Source organism: Panicum virgatum, chromosome 4N (genome assembly GCF_016808335.1).
Source record: "Panicum virgatum strain AP13 chromosome 4N, P.virgatum_v5, whole genome shotgun sequence".
NCBI lineage: Eukaryota > Viridiplantae > Streptophyta > Magnoliopsida > Poales > Poaceae > Panicum > Panicum virgatum.
In genome coordinates this window covers 45,883,209-45,901,456 of record NC_053148.1, presented here as the reverse complement: position 1 = coordinate 45,901,456, position 18,248 = coordinate 45,883,209, and the positions used below count along the sequence as shown (strand labels likewise).

Genomic DNA, 18,248 nt, shown 5'->3' with positions numbered 1-18,248 from the left:
GCAGGTTTGCAAACAGCATCGATCTGACTAATGTAATAATTGTGGCTATTTATAGATTTGTGTTGATATGACTCATATATTTGGGACGATATTCCAAGAATTACTTTACTGTTAATAACAAGTCGTTACCAGCTCTTGTCATAAGGAATGCAACCAGTCAAACAAATTACAAAAATGCACATTCTGCTTGAAAGGGACGACAGCTTTTTGAAATCTGGTACTGATCCCTCGGAGGAGTTGGTTGACTAATGCACATTCTGGTACTGATCGGCACCTGCGTGAGAGCCAGCTTCGCTCCATCGTCATGCCACCAAGCTAGGGATTACACGTGTCCCAGCGGTGACGCCAGGCTGCGAACGTCAAGGAATTCAGCAAAGCGTACGTACGCGTTCTGGAGAACGCCGTGCGGCGCGGTCGTCATTGCAAATGGCCGCCTTGATTAAGATTATTTCGCCATACCTTGATCGGACGCTTTAGCATGATCGATCACGACTCACGAGTATACATACTATGTATATGCCACCCTGGATACATGGATAAGATCGCGGTGGATTAATTGTGGGTAAAAGTGAAAAACAACACCGAGCCAAAGTCCAAACACAACGCAAGGTGATGGGTGATGAGTGAAAGTTTTGACCTAATATAACAGCTGGCGCAGCATGCTGACGATGACTAGTACTCTCGATGTATTATTATCCTAAGCTAATAAGCTTCCACGCGCTTTCCCGGCTTTGATGAGGTTTGAGAATAACAGGCCATTGATTCAAAAAAGCAGGATCCTGCTGCCATGCGAAAGCAGTAAAATCAAAGCACTGAGAGCGACCATCTCTATACTTCTAATCCTGGACCAAGCTCGGGCCAACCATCGCGCCACGTCGCCCGCAATTCCCGGCCGTCGGATCGGCCGGGCGGACGGCCTAGATCTTGCGTTTCCCGATCATTTTGCAAAAAAGTCCTCGAACTTAGGTCATTTTGCCAAAAAAACCTCGACATTTTGCAAAAAAGTCCTCGAACTTTGGCCATTCTGCAAAAAAGCCCGGCCATTTTGCAAAAAAGTCCTCGAACTTAGGCTATTTTGCAAAAAAGCCCCCGGTCATTTTGCAAAAAAGTCCTCGTACTTAGGCCATTTTGCAAAAAAGTCCCCGGTCATTTTGCAAAAAAAGTCCTCGAACTTAGGCCATTTTGCAAAAAAGTCCTCGGTCATTTTGCAAAAAAGTCCTCGAACTTAGGCCATTTTGCAAAAAAAGTCCCCGGACATTTTGCAAAAAAGTCCCCGGACATTTTGCAAAAAAGTCCTCGAACTTAGGCCATTTTGCAAAAAAGTCCTCGAACTTCCTTGGAATACCAGATCTTGCGTCTCCCAGTCATTTCGAAAAAAAAGTCCTCGAACTTAGGACATTTTGCAAAAAAAAAAATCCCCTAACTTCCTTGGAATACAACCCGCCGTCTTTTCCCTCTCTCAAGAATTTTCTTCGAAATACCCTCGAATAATACTTAAATTATGTAACAATCCATTTCATTCATTACTTCTACACTAGCGACACTATACATACAATTCGACTACCAAAACACATTCGAACCAAAATGTGTCCAACATAAAATTTGCTTAACATTTCAAAATATACAGCTTTTATTACAGAGCATATTTGTAAACTCAAAACACTTCCACAATTCATTCACACCAATGCTTATATGAAATCCATTCTACCTATGATTCGGACACTGAAATATTTTTATGTCAAAAAGTTTTGAATACAAAAAATCACTCAAAATTTGAAAATCTAAATCCCTGCTACACAACAAAATTTTAAATTAAAAAATATTTTCATAATTCGTTCACATAAATATTTACCCCTAATTTCTTAAAAAAAATACCATCACGTGTCTACAGATTGCTAACTTTCATGATTCTACCTTGAACTCTCCCGTTTTCGCATTTATATTAAGCTTTCAGCTTAAGAAAAAATGTACAAATCTTTCTTTTCACAATTACAATATAAATTCTATTTACAAAATTCCCAAACCTACAACTAAGATCTCCGGGACTCCATCATCGCTTTCTTTGTCCACTTAATCCCCACCTCCATGTCAATTGTATAATCCTCTAGACATAGTCTGCACTAATACTACTCACAGGCCATCTACTGTACCAGCCCAAGCTGGCGCGCCAAAGGCGCGCCCAGTTTCTAGTTATATATTATTTTCGCTCCCCGTCACCGGTGGACCAGACGTGGTACTAGGATAGTAGGAGGTCAAAGTTTACGGATCTTCTCATAGGTTCTTCATTCCACCATTATATACGAATTGAAATGGTTTTCAGTATAATGTTGGGTCGTCTGAACCTTATTTCAACTTTGCAATGACGTGCATATTGAGTGTTCCAAGAGTTTGGAATGAAACTCAATAATGTCCATGACAGAACTTAACAACTCGGCCGGTCGGCCTCTACCATGGCCGCGGCGTGGCAACGTGTCCAGGCATAGCTTTCCTACGTAGCTGATCGATCTTATCTTATGAATGAAGCTTCCGGGAAGCTAGGCTAGCGCCAGACACCGTCTTCCAGGAACCTTCCCCTCCGGGAGGGCCTCGCTCAAGGCCGCCCCGTTTTTTCCCCCTTGCAAAATTATAAAGCTACCACACGTCAGGCATAAAAAGGCACAGCGAGAAGACGGGGAGCACCACATCCTTCAGAACGGTAGCACGCGGTAGGCAGTGCACACCCTTCAGAGTTCAGGCAAAGCGACAAGACGGGGACGGAGCACCACACCATCGCCGGCTCGGATCGGCGTGATGGAGGCCGGAACCGGCAGCCTGACGGCCCGCGGCAAGGGGAAGGCGCCCGGGCCGCCGCGGCCGCCGCCGAGTCGCGACGAGGCGAACGGCGGCGGGCACCGCCGTGGGTGGCAGAGGAGGAGGAGCATCTGGCCGCGTGGCCGCGCCGTGCTCGTCGCTCTTGTCGCGATGATCGCCGCCGCCGCGTACCTTCTCTTCGCTGACGCCCTCCCCGTGGCGCCCCCTTCGGCCGAGTGGCTGCTCGCGGCCTATGTTGTTTGGATCATCGGGCTGAACATGCTGGTTTGGCTGATGAACTGACGACGGGCGCGCCGGCGTTAGCGGCGGCGCATGGTCTCTGGCGCGGCGCCGCATGGAAGGGTCCGGCCTTCCTGGTACGTATAGCTACTAGCTAGTAGTACCTGCGCTAGATTTTTTTTTTACTCTTTCTTCTTAATTTGCTTCTCCGGCCGGTGTAACATAAGTGTATATTCCCTGTCTATGCACACATCGATTGAGCTTATTACCTGCTCTTGTACATCCATCATCTGATCCTTTGCATAGGTATATGAGTACGTTACTTGTTCGAGCAAACTTTCTGTTTTTTTTTAATTTGAACGGATACATATATGTTGGAACACCAGATGGAACAGATAGATCTCCAACTCTCCACATCGTGACTCGTGAGAGGTGTGCATATGCTGCGGTAATAAAAACGAAAGGAGAAAAGGAAGGCTAGCTGATCGTCTTTTTGCACTGAGTTTTATACCAGCGCATGCATGTTCATCTCTTTCGGTTTATGATTCCGCTTGTCGATCGGATTATTGCTGCTGGTTGCAATATAAGTCCATCGCTCGCTGCTATTAGATTTTTTTTTTCAGTGTTCAGACTGCGTAAGCACTAAGGTAAGCTAATAATAGTGGTAACCAACATGCAATTAGCAGCTTCCTCGAGGAAGAGCAGTAATTTCCATGAAAACCCTAGCCTCCGCCTTCCTCATCCATTGGACCCCCTGCCTCCGGCCCTACAACTCCAAAACTTGGGCACGAAGCCCCGCGTGGAGGCCGCGGGTGGTTTCTTCCACGACCCCCGCGTGTTTTCTCCGCCACGTGGAGGTGGATCGCCGGAGGTATCGATCCGACGATCCTCCCTCCCTGCGTCGATGGCACGGCGGGGGTTGCACAAGGCCGCAGGTGCATGCATCTCGCTCCCACGCCATAATAAATAGCTTGAAGCTAGCTAATATTACTAAGAAAAAGATATGTATAGCGACAATTTCCGCACCTCTGATCTCATCGATCGGTGATCGATCGCACGGCATGCACAGCCCGGTGCCTGCGGCGGCGCTGCTGCATGCGGCATGCCGATGTCTGGAACCGCCGCGTGACGGGTCGGCCTCGCTCGCCGCGCGCGCGCGCGCGCGGCAGAATCTTCCGCCGATGACCAAGCTGCAGATCTAAGTCGCTACTCTAATCTAAACACACATATAGAATCTCCTCCAATTAAGCGAGAACTACAGCATAACCGGCGGCCGGTGTTATGACCATCGTGTTGCTCTGTGTTGTACTGGGCCGGCCGTGTGGCCTTGGGCCGTTACCGTGTGGCCTTGGGCTGTTGTTGTAATCGCCAGCGTCGGGACAGCCTCAGCTATATTAGCTGGCAGCGCTGCGCCGAGGAGGACAACGAACAGAACAGAAACCTGAATCCTATTCGGAACTCGACCTCCGAGTTCTTCCGGTCCTTCTCCGTTCTTCCCGAAATCTCCCTCTATTGCTAGCCTTTTCCCTTCGAATCTCTTCTCCACTTACCGTGTTCGTAACAATTAGTATCTAGAGCCACCACCACCAAATTTTTTTTCCAAATCGCCAGTTCCTCGCTCTGGCGCCTTCCCGGTCGCCCACCAAGTTTGAAGCGCTGATGACGACCTCCATGGATGATCTGGCGAAGAAGTTCGACGGATTTGATGCTGCGATGACGAAGGTGCTCGACAAGCTCTCCGGTCTGGAAGCATGGAAGTCCTCCGCCGACATCTCCATGGAGAAGCTTCTCATTCAGTCGGAGACCACGGCTTCCTGCCTTGACCGACTCGAAGCAGCTCCGCCGCCTCCACCAGAACAACCCCCTTCGCGCCCGGCGACGGCCCCCCCGCATCCAGTTCCACGCGGGTCTAACCCGTTCGACCTCAACTTGGCTCCTCATCAGGACGTGCGCCCATCTGCACCGTCCTTGGAGTGGCCCAGCGGGCACCACGTCACCAACCATCACCGGGATGCTGGCGGTGGGATTTTGGGATCCCATCCGCCACACCCGGTCACGGATATGTCTCATGAGCCCCTTCCCTCTTTCGTGATGCTGATTCGGAGTTTCACGGTAGTTCATCCCGCAACGCTCCCCTGCCCAAACTTGAGTTTCCCAAGTTCGACGGAGAGAATCCACGGCTCTGGAAGGAGAGATGTGAGATGTTCTTTGAGGTCTATAATGTTAGTGAATCGCTCAAGACCCGTTGCGTTGAACTTTTTTGGACCTGCTGCTACCTGGCTGCAGACCCTTGAACTGCGTAGCCGAGTGACTAGTTGGGAGACCTTGTGTTCTGCGGTTTGTGAGCGTTTCGACAAGAACCAGTATCAGACTCACATGCGTCAGTTAGATTTGCTTAGGCAAACTGGATCGGTCTCTGAATATTATGCGGCTTTCGAGCAATTGTCCAACCAAATCCTGCTCTATAATAGCTCCTATGATGATGTGTTTCTTGTTACTCGATTTCTTAATGGCTTGAAAGAGGAAATCCGCTCTGCACTCATACTTCATCAACCCAAAACTGTCGATACTGCTAGTGCATTGGTTTTGTTGCATGAGCAAGAGCAATCCAGACATCCTATGTCTGTCAAGACTGGTAGTCGGTCTCTCACTGCTAATGAAAAATCTGATAAGTCCAAGACAACAAGTCTTAAGTCTGACAAGCCTGCTTCTGATGATAAATGGGCAGCCATCAAGGCCTACAGAAAAGCTAATGGTCTTTGCTTTGTTTGTGGTGAGAAATGGGGTCACGGTCACAAATGTCCACCTAATGTGCCCCTGCATGTGATTCAGGAAGTCATGGAGATTTTTCAGTTGGATGATACTTCAGAGTTCAGACTCTGAAACTGAAATGCAGATGACTGATGATGCTGATGAAGTTGTCTTGGCAGTCCAACCTGCTGCTGTGAGCCATTCTCCACCAAAGAAACGAAACATCATTCGGTTCAGAGGTTGCATTGGGAAACAAGAGGTGCTAATCCTCCTTGACTCTGGAAGTGTAGGCACCTTTATCGGCAATCACATGGCATCCTTGATTGGTCAACCCAGCACACCCTGTGACAGTATCCAATTTTATACAGCTGATGTCACCCCCATGGTAGCTGACACTATGATTATGCAGTTGCAATGGTTCACTCAGGGCCATACCCTTTCTCATGATACCAGAGTTTTGCCTCTGAAGCATTATGATATGATTATTGGGGCTGATTGGCTGGAGCAGCACAGTCCAACATGGATTCACTGGAAAAAGAAGGTAATGAGGTTTCCTCATCTGGGCCGTCGAATTGAGCTTAAGGGCATCAGAGATATCATTCAGCCATGTACCCCATGTTAGAGTCTAGTAACAACACTGTGTACGGATCGAGCGGGATTTCTTTCTCTTTTCTATGATCTGAGTTCAAGATAAACCTAGAACTACAACAATAGCGTAGAGAAAAGAGATAGAGGAGCGGAGTAGAGGACCTTCAGAGCCTGCAGTAGAGTTAGATCCGGCCATCACGGGTTCGCTGATGCAGATCCGCTCAAAGGCGGCGACGATTGGAGCAGTGTAGTCGATGCCGGAGCGAACGGCGTCGTGGACGATGGCGGCGATGAAAGCGGCGGAGGTGGGGCTTCCCGCTGCTCCAGCACTCCCCCTAGATCGGCTAGGGTTTAGGATGTGGGAAAAGGGTACTGGCGGCGCGACGAACTTCGTTGTACGTGCCCCGGCCCCTTCACCCCTTTTATTCTAGCGCTGTGCAGCGGGGGCCCACCAACCATTAAGGGTTGGGCGCCCCCGATCAGGGCGCGGATTAGGGGGCCTAATAGGCCGTTGGGTCTATTAGGAAAGAGATCATTCCAACATTCTCCCCCTTGATCTCACTTTGTTCTTTTAACTTTATACCTTTACTTGAAACTTTTTCTTTAATTGTTCCATCACAGATTAATGAATAGAGCATGCTTTATCATCACGGTCCAAGGCCGATAGACTCAACAGCTACCACATACATCACTGTTTTTGAAACAAAATTCTTTATCTTTTGGGCCCTTTTTATTCTCCAGAAATCACAGGCTTTCCCTTAAACCCATGCCGGCTATGTGTTCCATGAACACATTGGGTGGTAAGCCTTTAGTGAGCGGATCCGCAAGCATTTTCTTTGTACTTATATGCTCGAGTGTAATAGAGTGATTCTGGATTTTCTCTTTCACAACATAAAACTTTATGTCAATGTGTTTGGCAGCACCACTTGACTTATTGTTGTGAGCATAAAACACTGCTGGTTCATTGTCGCAGTACATTCTGAGTGGTCTTTGAATGCTGTCTACCACTCTTAAACCGGGTATGAATTTCTTTAACCATTCAACCTGCCCCGAAGCCTCATAACATGCTACAAATTCAGCGTACATCGTCGATGATGCAGTGACGCTTTGTTTGGAGCTTTTCCACGATATAGCTCCTCCTGCGAGTGTGAACACATAACCGGACGTGGACTTTCGGTCATCGATGTCCCCCGCAAAATCTGCATCTGAGTACCCTTCTATCTCTAGGGAGTCGGATTTTCTGTATGTTAGCATGAGGCCTTTTGTGCCTTGCACATAACGTAATGCTTTCTTTACCATAATCCAGTGTGCCTGTCCTGGATTACTTTGATATCTGCCAAGTATCCCGGTAACAAAAGCTAAGTCAGGGCGTGTACAAACTTGAGCATACTGTAGGCTTCCGACAGCTGAAGCATATGGAACCGCTTTCATTTGATCGATCTCATACTGGTTCCTGGGACATTGAAATTTCCCAAATCTATCGCCCTTGACTATTGGAGCAGGTGAAGGCTTGCACATATGCATACTGTATTTCTTTAGAATTTTTTCTAAGTATGCCTTTTGTGACAGTCCTAATACCCCCTTTGTTCTATCTCGGTGAATTTCAATTCCCAAAACAAATGAAGCTTCACCGAGATCTTTCATATCAAAGTTTGAGGACAAGAATTCCTTTGTCTCTAGTAGTAGACCAACATCACTACTAGCAAGTAGAATGTCATCCACATACAAGATCAGGAAAATAAATTTTCCACTTCTGAACTTTGCATAAATGCAATTGTCCTCCTCATTTTCTTTAAACCCAAATTTTCTTATGGTTTCATCAAACTTTAAATACCACTGCCTAGAGGCTTGCTTTAATCCATAAATGGATTTCTTTAAGCGACACCCCATATGTTCTTTTCCTTTCATGACAAAACCTTTTGGTTGTGCCATATAAACATTTTCATACAAATCCCCGTTAAGAAATGCCGTCTTTACATCCATCTGATGTAACTCTAAGTCATAATGTGCCACCAATGCCATTATAATCCTGAAGGAATTCTTACACGAAACCGGAGAAAAGGTTTCGTTATAGTCTATCCCTTCTCTTTGCGTAAAGCCTTTTGCCACGAGTCGTGCTTTGAACCTTTCTACATTCCCTTTGGAGTCATGTTTTATCTTGTAAACCCATTTACAGCCTACTGTTTTGGCTCCTTTAGGAATTTCCTCTAAGTCCCAAACACCATTGGAACTCATTGATTTCATCTCATCTTTCATAGCTTCCAGCCATTTGGATGAGTGAATACTTCTCATGGCTTCTTCATATGAAGCGGGATCACCCTCCATATGAACCTCTTCTGTATTATAAACTTCATAGTCGCTAGAAATAGCCGACCTTCTTTCTCTTTGTGACCTTCTAAGGGCCACTGCTTGTGGCACATTTTGTGCCTCAACTTCTGGCATATTTTCCATAGGGGGCTGTAGCACCTCCTCCTCATGTCCAATCGCGGGTTCAGGCGGTTCCTGGATGACAGGTTCCAAACCTTCGCTCACTGTTGGTATGGGTGGAGTTGCGACAGGTGTTGACACCGTAATAACTGGAATAGTTGGCGCAGCAACAACCGAAGAAGGTACTGACGTCACTATTTCAGGAACTTTTGGTGCAGCATCAACAGGTAGTGAGAAAAATGGCTCTTGAATCATAGGAGTAGGCACATACACCCGCTTCTCCTCAAGGTCAATTTCTCTAGGTACCATGCTCCCCCTGATCATTTCACTTTCTAGAAAGACAGCATGTCTCGTTTCTACAAACTTTGTATGTCTGTCTGGGCAGTAGAAACGAAAACCTTTCGACTTTTCAGGATAGCCTATAAAGTGGCAGCTTACAGTTTTGGAATCCAGTTTTCCAATATTTGGATTAAACACTTTAGCCTCAGCTGGGCTCCCCCAGACCCGTAGGTGAGTCAGTGAGGGTTCTCTTCCTGTCCATAGCTCATACGGTGTTTTGGGCACTGATTTGCTTGGCACTCTGTTTAGAATATGGATGGCGGTTTTCAACGCCTCCATCCACAGACTCAATGGCAATGAGGAATAACTCATCATACTGCGCACCATATCCATTAGTGTACGGTTGCGCCTTTCAGCTACTCCATTTTGCTGAGGCTCCCCCGGTGTAGAGTATTGGGCAACTATACCATTTTCCTGTAAAAACCTCGCAAAAGGTCCAGGAACTTGTCCATAAGGGGTATGTCGACCGTAGTACTCCCCTCCACGGTCTGATCTTACTATTTTAATCCTTTTGTCAAGCTGATTTTCTACCTCAGCTTTGAATATTTTAAATTTATCCAATGCTTCAGATCTTTCTTTAATTGGATAAATGTAACCATAGCGGGAGTAATCGTCTGTGAATGTTATGAACGAATCATAGCCATCCACACTTTTCACAGGAAACGGTCCACATATATCAGTGTGAATTATTTCTAACGTTCCTGCACTTCGTTTGGCACCCTTTTTAATTTGCTTTACTAATTTTCCTTTAATGCATTCAACGCATTGTTCAAGGTCAGAGAACTCTAGCTGTGGAAGAATTTCACTTTTCACTAATCTTTCAATTCTCCCCCTCGAAATATGGCCTAAACGACAGTGCCATAATTTCGATGAAGTATCTTGAGTTCTCTTTCTTTTCTTTGTTTCTTTCTCTGACAAGGATTCATTCACATTCACATTACATACAGAATGCACTTTATCACGCATAGATAATAAATAAAGATCATTGTAAAGGACAGCATCACCAATACAATTATTATCAAACCATAGTTCACATTTGCCATTCGCAAAATGACAACCAAAACCATCTGTGTCTAAGCGTGATACACTGATCAAGTTTCTTTGAAGCGAAGGAACAAATAAAACATCTTTTAATACAAGCATGAAACCATTAACTAGCTCGATGGAGACATCGCCAACAGCTTCAACATCTGCTTGTACTCCGTTCGCGACTTTAATTTGTCTTTCGCTTCTTAGCGTAGTCCTTGTCGAACGGAATCCCTGTAAAGAATTTGCAACATGCACAGTTGCACCAGAATCAATCCACCAAGTAGATTTAGAAAACTTTAAATACAGGGATTCATTAACAAATGAAATTATATTCTCACCATTCTTTGCCATTATCATCTTTAAATAAGCGGGACAATCTGCTTTGCGATGCCCCTTGTCAAAACAGTGGAAGCACTCATCTGGAGCTGGAGTGCGCTGTTGCTGACGCTGTTGCTGATACTTCTGTGGCATAGGGGCTTTGTCTTTAGCTTTAGATGAAGAAGCAGCTTGGAAAGGCCTTTTCTTGTTATTATGCACAAAATTGACAGACCCACCATTCTGTTTCTTGAGTCTATCTTCCTCTTGTGCACACATTGCAATTGCCTTTTCCATGTTCCACTTCTCTGGCTGTGAGTTATAGTTTACAACGAACGTTGCAAACTCTTTTGGCAGAGAGGCGAACACCAGGTGCACCATAAACTCTTCTTTGAGATCCAAGTCCATTGGTTTGAGCTTGGAGTTCAAAGCACACATCCCCATGATATGATCTCTTATCGTACCGGCATTGCCATAGTACCTTTTTGTGATCAACTGCTCTATGATCTGTGTAGCATAAGTCTTTGAAGAACCAGTAAACTGATTCTTTATCTTTGCAAGGTACTCAGCAGCTGAATCACATTCTCCAATTGAACCCAAAATGTTAGGATCAATTGTGTTCTTTATAACTGCCACACATTTCTTGTTGGCGTTATTCCACTTTGTCTTTTCGAGATCATAAGCCATCTTTAAGGGAGCATAGTCCCTTTGCTTTTTCTGCCACTCAGCATCAGTGTCAGATTCCCCTCTCACTGGAGCCGGTGGCTCAGTGGGCTTTGGAGTGGTGATGATCTCATCCACCTCTCCACAGACGAAAGCAAGATCAACCTTCTTGATCCATTCGCCATAGTTGTCTCCTTTTAAAGTCGGAATGTGACTGATGAATCCCATCAAGTTCATCCCCGCTGAAAATTTCAAAAAATAGTGAGAACATAATAACAATAATTGCATGTAAAATTCCAACGTTGGTCAAAATAGAACATACAACTGTTTATGCAATTAAATCTATATCACCGTTGGGCAGAAATAGAAATAAATGCACAAAAACTATGAAATTACAGTATTGTAATTAACAACGTTGGTCAGAAAATTAACAATACCATAATGCTCAAAAATAATCTTTTAACCATGCTCTTAAACTTTAATTGTCTCGTTGGTTCGAATTAAAGTAAAGAGCAACTGTAATGACTTTTGCAGCGGAAACAAGTAGAAAATTTCTATTTTCAGAAGCAATACTGTGAACTTTTAGCTTTAAACAATATACACGTTGGTGCAAAATTGAATAGAGATCAAATTATAAACAAATTCATGCAAAATACCATTGAAATTGCTTCTGGAAATAGAAAAAAAAAAAAAACGACAAAACAGTACACTGATAATTCGGCCCAGCGGCCTGCTCGGCCGCCTCCTCGTGGGCCCGAGGCCCGACAGCCAACGGCCGGGCCGCCGAATTGGCCCGCCGCGGCTTCCCTCTCGGGCCGATTGTGGCCCATTCGTCGCTCGGCCACCGCCGGCCGTCGGATCAAATCCGACGGTCGTCCGGTCTTTTCGCCTGAACAAAACCGGCGACGCCGGCGTCGTCCCCGCAAACCCTATTCCATTCTTCCCTCTCCCTTCTCTCTCCACGCAACGGCGGCAGCCATGGAGCCAGGGAAAAAAGCGGCGGCGCCGCCGCCGGCCCCCTCGCCGGCGCGCGTGCTCCCCTGTGTGGGAGCACGCCGCCGTCGAGCGGCTTGGCGGTGGTGCCCTTTCGGAGCCCGCGCGTGGAGAAGCTACCCGAGTCCACGAGCGGCGCCTCCGATCTGTGCCGGCGAGCCGGCCTTCTGTTGAGCTCCCGCGCGGTCGGTGACCGGCGGTGGAGCCTGTGGTTACACCCAGGTAAAGCCCCGCCCCCTTTTTCCTCTTAGGGTTAGGGTTAGGGTTAGGGTTTCGACTTTTCTTTTCTTTTTCGATTTGCATCGATTTGCTTTTTCTGTGTCTTGATTCTTTGATTCGTGACCGAATCTACACTTCCCATCTCGATCTACACTTAGTGTAGGCGTCTGATACCAATGTTAGAGTCTAGTAACAACACTGTGTACGGATCGAGCGGGATTTCTTTCTCTTTTCTATGATCTGAGTTCAAGATAAACCTAGAACTACAACAATAGCGTAGAGAAAAGAGATAGAGGAGCGGAGTAGAGGACCTTCAGAGCCTGCAGTAGAGTTAGATCCGGCCATCACGGGTTCGCTGATGCAGATCCGCTCAAAGGCGGCGACGATTGGAGCAGTGTAGTCGATGCCGGAGCGAACGGCGTCGTGGACGATGGCGGCGATGAAAGCGGCGGAGGTGGGGCTTCCCGCTGCTCCAGCACTCCCCCTAGATCGGCTAGGGTTTAGGATGTGGGAAAAGGGTACTGGCGGCGCGACGAACTTCGTTGTACGTGCCCCGGCCCCTTCACCCCTTTTATTCTAGCGCTGTGCAGCGGGGGCCCACCAACCATTAAGGGTTGGGCGCCCCCGATCAGGGCGCGGATTAGGGGGCCTAATAGGCCGTTGGGTCTATTAGGAAAGAGATCATTCCAACACCCCAGTCAGTGCCCATAAGCTTAAAGGGCTTCTTAAGAAGAAAGCACTTGTCCACTGTTTGCAAGTGCAGGCTATTCACCACTCTGATGGGATTCTAGAGGTTCAGTCCTTGTCTGCAGATGCAGTTGATCTTCCTGACATGCCCATTCAGATAAAAGAGGTTGTTCAAAAATATCATCATCTCTTTCAGGAACCAACTACTCTTCCTCCATCACGTGATTATGATCATCATATTCCTCTGGTTCCTGGAGCACAGCCAGTAAATGTGCGTCCATACAGGTATTCTCCTCAACAAAAGACTGAGATTGAAGCCCAAGTGGCTGCTATGTTGAAGAATGGTGTCATTGCCCACAGTTCTAGCTCATTTGCTTCACCAGTGCTTCTTGTTAAGAAAAAGGATGGATCATGGCGCTTTTGTGTCGATTATCGTCATCTGAACAACATCACAATTAAGAACAAGCATCCTCTTCCTATTGTTGATGAACTCCTAGATGAGTTGGCAGGTGCTTGTTGGTTTACCAAGTTAGACTTTCGAGCTGGCTATCATCAAATTAGAGTGGCTCCAGCTGATGAGTTCAAGACAGCCTTTAGAACACATCATGGCCTGTTCGAGTTCAGGGTGATGCCATTTGGGCTCACCAATGCTCCAGCAACCTTCCAAAGTATTATGAATCAGATATTTGCTGACCTCCTAAGAAAGCATGTCTTGGTGTTTATGGATGATGTGTTGATTTACAGCAACTCTCTTGCAGAACATATTCAGCACCTGGAACAAGTTTTTTAGATCTTGGATACTCATCACTTTCTCATCAAGTTGAGTAAATGTGAATTTGCCAAACAACAATTAGAATACCTGGGTCATACTATTTCTGCTCAAAGGTGTGGCAACTGAGCCTTCTAAAATTCAGGCTATTGCCCAGTGGCCAGTACCAAAAACCTTGAAAGAACTGAGAGGATGCCTTGGCTCACAGGTTACTATAGAATATTCATTAAACACTATGGCATTTTGAGCAAACCACTAACCTTACTTTTGAAAAAGGGTGTGCAATTTCAGTGGACACCTCAGGCACATGAGGCATTTCTGCTCTTGCAACAGGCTCTGATCCAAGCCCCAGTTCTTGCTGTGCCTGACTTCTCTAAGCAGTTCATTGTAGAAACTGATGCAAGTGATATTGGGTTAGGTGCTGTGCTCATGCAAGAAGGCCACCCCATTTCATATCTCAGCAAAGCTCTGAGTGTCAGGAATCAGGCCCTCTCCACCTACGAGAAGGAATGCATGGCCATTCTCCTTGCTGTAGAAAAATGGAGACCATACTTGCAAGCTCAAGAATTCATCATTAAGACTGATCACAGAAGGTCTGGTCTTTTTGACTGAACACAGGGCAACTACAAAGTTGCAACAGAAGGCCTTGATCAAACTCATGGATCTTTACTATAAACTGCAATACAAGAAAGGAAGCACAAATCAAGCTGCAGATGCCTTGTCTCGCGTTCCTTCAGCTCCAGACTTTCTTGCCATCTCTCAAGTGGTTCCAACGTGGATGGATAATCTACAGGCTTGCTATTTAGATGACCCTGACACCAAGCAGTTACTGACTGAACTGGCTGTTACAAGTCCAAATGCCAAAGGTTTTTCTCTGCAGCAGGGCATCATCAGACTTAAGGACAGAATTTGGGTTGGAAATAACAAATTGGCTCAGAACCACATTCTGCAAGCCATGCACAGCAGTGGACTTGGTGGTCATTCTGGTATTCATTCAACCTACCACCAGATTAAATCAATGTTTGCTTGGCCAAATCTCAAATCTACTGTGACCACTTATGTGCAATCCTGTACCATCTGTCAGCAGGCAAAGTCTGAACATGTCAAACAGCCAGGTCTACTCCAACCTTTGCCAATTCCAACTCAAGCTTGGTCTATAGTCAGCATGGATTTCATAGAAGGCTTACCTAAGTCTGGGGGCTGTGATGTGATTCTGGTTGTCATAGACAAATTCACTAAATATGCTCATTTTCTCACTTTGGCCCATCCATTTACAGCCTTACAAGTAGCTCAGCTGTTTTTCAGTCACATCTACAGATTACATGGGTTGCCCGATGCTATTATCTCTGACAGAGATAGGATCTTTACAAGTAATGTTTGGCAAGAATTATTCAAACTCTCTGACACTCAACTCATGATGAGCTCCTCTTACCACCCTCAAACGGATGGTCAAACGGAGCGGTTAAACCAGTGTCTCGAAGCTTTCCTCAGATGCACGGTTCATTCCTGTCCAAAGCAATGGCACAAGTGGATTTCTCTTGCTGAATTCTGGTACAACACGGCCTTTCAATCTGCAATTGGCCGATCTCCATTTGAAGCTCTCTACGGGTATCCTCCACGGCATTTTGGCATCTCCACTTCAACTGAATGTTCTTCTGCTGACCTGGATGAATGGTTGAAAGAGCGCGACTTGTTGAATTGGTTGCTCCAACAACAACTCTTACGGGCTCAACAAAGAATGAAAGCCCATGCTGATGCCAATTGATCTGAGCGAGTTTTTGCTGAGGGCGACATGGTCTACCTCAAGCTTCAACCTCATGTGCAGTCATCTGTTGCCAACAGGAGCAATCAGAAGCTTTCTTTCAAATTCTATGGCCCCTACAAGATTCTACAGAAGGTGGGTGCTGTTGCATATAAGCTCGATCTTCCAGCAACTGCCCAGATACACCCTGCGGTACATGTTTCACAACTCAAAAGGTACATTGCCCCTGCTATGGATTCGAGTCCTGATATCTCAGCGGTATGTTCTGACCCAACTCTGGAACTACTACCCCACTGCATTCTGGAGCGTTCTCTGGTGGCCAAGGGCACCGCATCAGCTTTCCGCGTCAAGGTTCAATGGGCTGGGATGCCGCCTTCTCTTGCTACCTGGGAAGATGAGGATGATCTTCGTCGGCGATATCCAACGGCGACAGCTTGGGGACAAGCTGCTTGTTAGGGGCGGGAAATGTTATGACCAAAGGTGGTGTTGCTCTGTGTTGTACTGGGCCGGCCGTGTGGCCTTGGGCCGTTGTTGTAATCGCCAGCGTCAGGACAGCTCAGCTATATTAGCTGGCAGCGCTGCGCCGAGGAGGACAACGAAACAGAACAGAAACCTGAATCCTATTCGGAACTCGACCTCCGAGTTCTTCCGGTTCTTCTCCGTTCTTCCCGAAATCTCCCTCTATTGCTAGCCTTTTCCCTTCGAATCTCTTCTCCACTTACCGTGTTCGTAACAGCCGGCGTCGTTACTATGCCGGATTCTGAAACTTTGGTTTCGCATTCTTGGGTTCATTATTCTTCGCGAAGAAGGAAGGCATCATGCACATGGTTAGTTAGTACCCTTTTCTCTGCTTCTTCCTCGTAAACCATGCGAAGCACAATTGGTCAAGTCTCTGATTACCTGGAGGAGATCGAGTGAAACAGTGCAAACCAGCATATTGTTAAAGGCACCAAACCACGCCCGCACCTGCTGCATCCATCTCGATCGGCTCGGTATAACCAGCCAAAGCCCAAAAGAACACATTTGATATTGTTGCGAGAACAGCCAAATATATGCGTCCGTCCAATTAAGACGACGATATAGGGTAAGTCACAGTAGCAATGCGAACAGTTAACTAGCAGAATGCGCTGCCGGCCCCTATAGAATCCAGTTCTCTTATAAGAGAGTAGAAAAGTTGGTTCTGTGCGCAAAGGCGCCATTAAAGAAAATCGGTTATTAATCAACCCAGATACTCACAGTCATGCAGATTCAAGTGCAAATGCGCTTGTATGTAACGGAACACACGAATCGAGTGCATATCGAGTCCATGCAATGCAAATTCTTGTTTTTATTAAAAAGATTGCAGGAGCACTGCATTGCATTGCATATCGAGTCTTACAAATTCTTGTTTCTTGCTTGCTTTTGGTGAACATGCAAAGGCATGTGTTCAATGCATTGGGCTTGGCCTTCAATATGCGGTCCAGTTTAGAATTCAGCCCGCTTATTATTCTTTCAGCCCACTTAGCTATACTAGGCCTATGGAGAGACCAACGCCAATACTTACTTGCACAGTTGCACGCAGAAGCTGGGCCTTTGCTCGCTGCAAGTAGGTCCAAGTCGTGAACCTCGTTCACAGAAACTTGGCGTTGACGGTCATCGTCCTAATCTCCATTGGCCTCTATTTGGTTTTCCAAAAAAAAAAAAGAATTGGCAGCAGCTTTTTGTGGTGCCGGTAAGTCTTTTGTTCAATTTCACAGTAAGTTATAAACTCTTACGGTAATTAAGAAACCCCATCTTTTTTTTTGACAAATGTTGTGTTGGCATATGACACAATAAGTTAGTTATAAACTCTAACAATTAGAAAAAAACACGCGAAATCTTTTATAAGCGGAGTAAATTACAGGCTGAGATGCTTTAATTTGCGCGTTTGAGCAATGAGCAGCCTAGGCCTAACATGTTGTTTTTGGCTTTTTCATAAAAGCAAAATCTTCTGTTCTAGGGAGGCAAAAGATCTGGGTGCATTATTTCTGTTTAGCTATCTATATGTCTCCCGATATGCACCGCAGTAAACTAATAAGCAATACATAAGATTGGAAAACTATGGATAATCAATCTGAGAAGAAATTAAGTGGCTAGAAACGGCAACAACTCAGCTTCCTCACCAAAAAAAAAAAACAAATCCTCAGCTAGAGGCGGGCTGGTTTTAGTCAGTTCGGTACCCATTAGGCTGTCCACAATGGCAAGAGCAAGAGCAAATTTGCTCTTGCCTCGTTTCCCACGCTCTCTCTGTCTACAGCGCCAAACAGTGTATCTACAGTGCCAAACAGTGCATTTACTCCTCCATTTCCTCCTATCTACAGTGCCAAACAGTAGATTTACTTTGACAATGCTAATGTTGTTCTTTGAAATCCTTCAGAGAATACTTAAGCAGTTAAAAGTATCATATACACAATGAATTTTTTTTGGCAACGTGACTAACGTAATAAGGCGCATCGCAACGATCAGAACTAGACTCAAGAGAAAACCATTATTAACAGCAGATATGTGGAGTAAGATGATGACGTACCCGCTAATCCGAAGCCCAAGAACTAGCTCCATCCTCCATCCATGTGAAACTGGAGAGCTCGCAGCTCCTCCTTCTCCTCTGCTGCTTGGATGGACAGCGTCGCAGAGTTGTTGCCTTGTTGGTAGATGGTA

The 18,248-nt window shown here is 46.0% G+C and overlaps 1 protein-coding gene and 1 long non-coding RNA gene across 2 annotated transcripts; one reads left to right on the top strand and one right to left on the bottom strand.

Annotated features, from left to right (window-relative positions):
• Window positions 1–122: 122 nt before the first annotated feature.
• On the bottom strand, window positions 123–18,248 carry LOC120668405. Its single transcript, XR_005672429.1, has 3 exons — window positions 18,118–18,248; window positions 460–524; window positions 123–350 (listed from the first exon to the last, which is right to left on the bottom strand). It is a non-coding gene; the product is annotated as an uncharacterized LOC120668405 (long non-coding RNA).
• Window positions 2,673–3,298, top strand: LOC120668402. Its single transcript, XM_039948103.1, has one exon. The coding sequence runs from the start codon at window positions 2,791–2,793 to the stop codon at window positions 3,091–3,093; it is 303 nt and encodes a 100-aa protein (XP_039804037.1). The 5' UTR covers window positions 2,673–2,790; the 3' UTR covers window positions 3,094–3,298.

Coding starts and splice junctions, on each gene's coding strand:
- LOC120668402 (XM_039948103.1), top strand. CDS start 2,791: ATGGAGGCCGGAACCGGCAGCCTGACGGCCCGCGGCAAGGGGAAGGCG.